General features: G+C 52.9%; 1 protein-coding gene across 2 annotated transcripts in view; it reads left to right on the forward strand.

Annotated features, from left to right (window-relative positions):
- LOC105546887 (60S ribosomal protein L35-like) overlaps window positions 1-1,868 on the forward strand; it is a 4,894-nt gene extending 3,026 nt beyond the window's left edge. The window contains exon 2 of one of the 2 annotated variants that reach the window (XM_011990199.1): window positions 1,735-1,868. In XM_011990199.1, the coding sequence (XP_011845589.1) occupies window positions 1,735-1,758 (24 nt within the window). In that variant the 3' untranslated portion in view covers window positions 1,759-1,868. Of the gene's footprint in view, window positions 1-1,682 lie in introns of both variants that reach the window. The other variant, XM_011990200.1, reaches the window with a different exon arrangement.
- The last annotated feature ends 996 nt before the right edge of the window (window positions 1,869-2,864 follow it).

Raw genomic sequence — 2,864 nt, forward strand, 5'->3', positions numbered from 1 at the left:
CTGCAAGCTCTGCCCCCTGGGTTCATGCCATTCTCCTGCCTCAGCCTCCCGAGTAGCTGGGACTACAGGCGCCTGCCACCATGCCCGGCTAATTTTTGTATTTTTAGTAGAGACGGGGTTTCACCTTGTTAGCCAGGATGGTCTCCATCTCCTGACGTTGTGATCCGCCCGTCTCAGCCTCCCAAAGTGCTGGGATTACAGGTGTGAGCCACCATGCCCGAGGGTCTTTAATGTGCAAAATGGTTCCACATCACTACCCAAGTTAGTGTTTGAATAACTTGAAGGTTTGACATGGAAACAGCAGCCATGGCTGATGAAGTGCCACAGGCCCGTAACCGCAGCTACTGGGAAGCCGAGGCAGGAGATGGCTTGAGCCCAGGAGTTAAAGTGCAGTCTGGGCAACATAGTGAGGCCTCATCTCAAAAAAATGAAAAAAGCCATAGTGTAGCTATGTTAGCTGTTCAGGGGACACTAGCATGTGTGTGGCAAAAGTCAATCGTTAATGTCAACAGCTCCGTGTGGCTAGTGGTTGTTTGGGGGACAGCAGAACTTTTGGGGGTTAGCCAATGTGAAAAGGCCGAATGCCCAGCCAGTGCCAGCAGGAATGAGGGATGTGGGGGGACAAAGACTTTTCCTGCCTCCAGGTACCCTCCAGGGCTGGCCCTCATTGTCCAGGGATCTTTCTGCAGTCCTCTGGCCACCTGCAGGGGCCTGGGGCCCTGTGACCTCAGCATCCAGCTTAGCTAGGGTCTGTCCCGCACCTGACTTGTTCAGGTCAGGGAGAGCCTGCACGCCCTTTCCCCTGGCCCCCGCCGTGCTTGCCTTTGAGGGTAATGCTCGTCTTTAAGAGACGCCTTCCTTCATCTCTCCTCCCCCACACCACGGGCCATTTATTACCTGTTCAGTCTTCCTCACTAGGCTGCGACCCCTGAGCCGGGACTGGGTCAGATTCTTTGCCAAGCCAGCTCGCAGCACAGGGCCCAGTCCTGAAGGGGGCGCAGGGGACCTTTGCAGAACACAGGAGGGACCAGTGAGAGCCATCATGGTCTAGAACCCCCTGCTGGAGAGCAAGTGGGGCAGGAGTGGGAGCCAAGGATGGAGAGACAGATGATGGCTCTGTGACAGCTGTGGGCAGGGGCCCCAAAGCAGGAAGAGGGTGGGGCGAGTGGCCTTGGCCAGCCAGGCCTCTGAGGCTGGACATTCATGTGGGCAGCACCTGGTGGGCCCTGCCTACCGATGGATGGAATACTGCCTCAGCCCCCAGCATACTCACTAACCAGAGCCGAGGTAGCAGTAACCACACCCGGGGCTTGGGAGGTGCTGCGCACCCTGTACTAGATTGTCATGTGACTGACTGTCCTCCTGACTGGGAATCGGGCAGTGGAAGGAGCACTGAGTTGGGAGTCAACTTGCCTGAGGTGCAAGCCCCAGCTCTTCCACAGCTTTGCCAAGACTTGGGCACTCAGCCCAGGTCGGCAGACTTACATGAAATGAGGATGGCCCCACCAGGCTTAAATTTGGGGGGATTAAATTGAGCTAGTGAAGTATGTGGCCTGCTGCCAGTCCTTTGACGGCAGCGTCCTCCTGAGTGGCTCTGGATGGCCCTCCCGAGCCCCGTTAGCTGCTGCTATCAGACCCGGGTTCTTGGAGTCACCCTGCCATCTGTCTCCCAGGGCAAGAAGTACAAGCCCCTGGACCTGCGGCCTAAGAAGACACGCGCCATGCGCCGCCGGCTCAACAAGCACGAGGAGAACCTGAAGACCAAGAAGCAGCAGCGGAAGGAGCGGAAGTACCCACTGCGGTAGTGCGCGGTCAAGGCCTGAGTTGTCAATAAAGCACAGCTGGCTGAGAAAAAAAAAAAAAAAAAATTGTTCCTCCTCCTCTCTCCACCTCACCCCAGGTACAAGAGATGAATCCTGTTCCCTCATAAGCCAGCTGATTCCATGACACAGCAGTTCATGCAGTCCCCGAAATTTATCCCAACCGCTTTCCTCATGCTCAGCTTCCAGGCTGCTCATTTCCTTGGCTTATTCACCCTGCGTCAGTTTCCAGCGTGGCCCAGTCTCCAGGATCAACACAGTCAGTTTGGGATTCTCTATTCAAGCTCTGATCTTTATTTCATATTTGCCCTGTAGCGTCAGGCACTCAACACTTGGGTCAGGGGCACCCCACAATCTGAGCCCATTTCCGAGGGAGAGTGGAACAGAACATGAGTTTAAGGTCAGGTGGCTCTGGGTTCCGACCCTGAGTCCTTGAGTCACTAGGTTTTGCCATCTTGGTCAATTTACCTGACCTCAGCTTTCCTGTTTGTGAGATACAAAGAGAAATATTATACTGCAGTCTTGTTGTGAGCAGTGACTCTCAAAGTCTGGTCTTTGGCACATCAATCCTATGAGATGGAAAGGGGTTTTATTGTCAAGTGAGTTTGGCAAATGCTCAATATCATATCCTCGTCTTGGGAATTCTCAAATAACAAAAGAATGGGTTCCACTTTCATTAACTCAGTTTTTTCCAAGCACCAGAATTGTTTTTGCAAGGAATACCTGTTAGCATCCTGCAGAACCAATGTTCTGTATAACCCACCGTGGGGAAAGCTGCTTGGGAAGATTAGAAATGCTCAACACCAGGCCCTCTGCTTGGCTCCTGGCACATGCATCCTGGACACCAGGAAGCGTGAGCCCCTGTTGCATTTCTTCCTAATGTCAGGGATGTTTAGTCAAACCTTTCCTACCTCTGCTACAAAAAAGCATTTTAGGCTGTTGAGACAAGTAGTTTTCCCAAATATTTTTGTTGAGCCCTTTTCATGAAAGAGAAATAACACAAACTGAAGTTAATGACATCTGTACTTTGGAGCCTCGCTCTGT

The sequence above is a fragment of the Mandrillus leucophaeus genome, unplaced genomic scaffold (assembly GCF_000951045.1).
Source record: "Mandrillus leucophaeus isolate KB7577 unplaced genomic scaffold, Mleu.le_1.0 Scaffold374, whole genome shotgun sequence".
Classification (NCBI taxonomy): Eukaryota; Metazoa; Chordata; class Mammalia; order Primates; family Cercopithecidae; genus Mandrillus; species Mandrillus leucophaeus.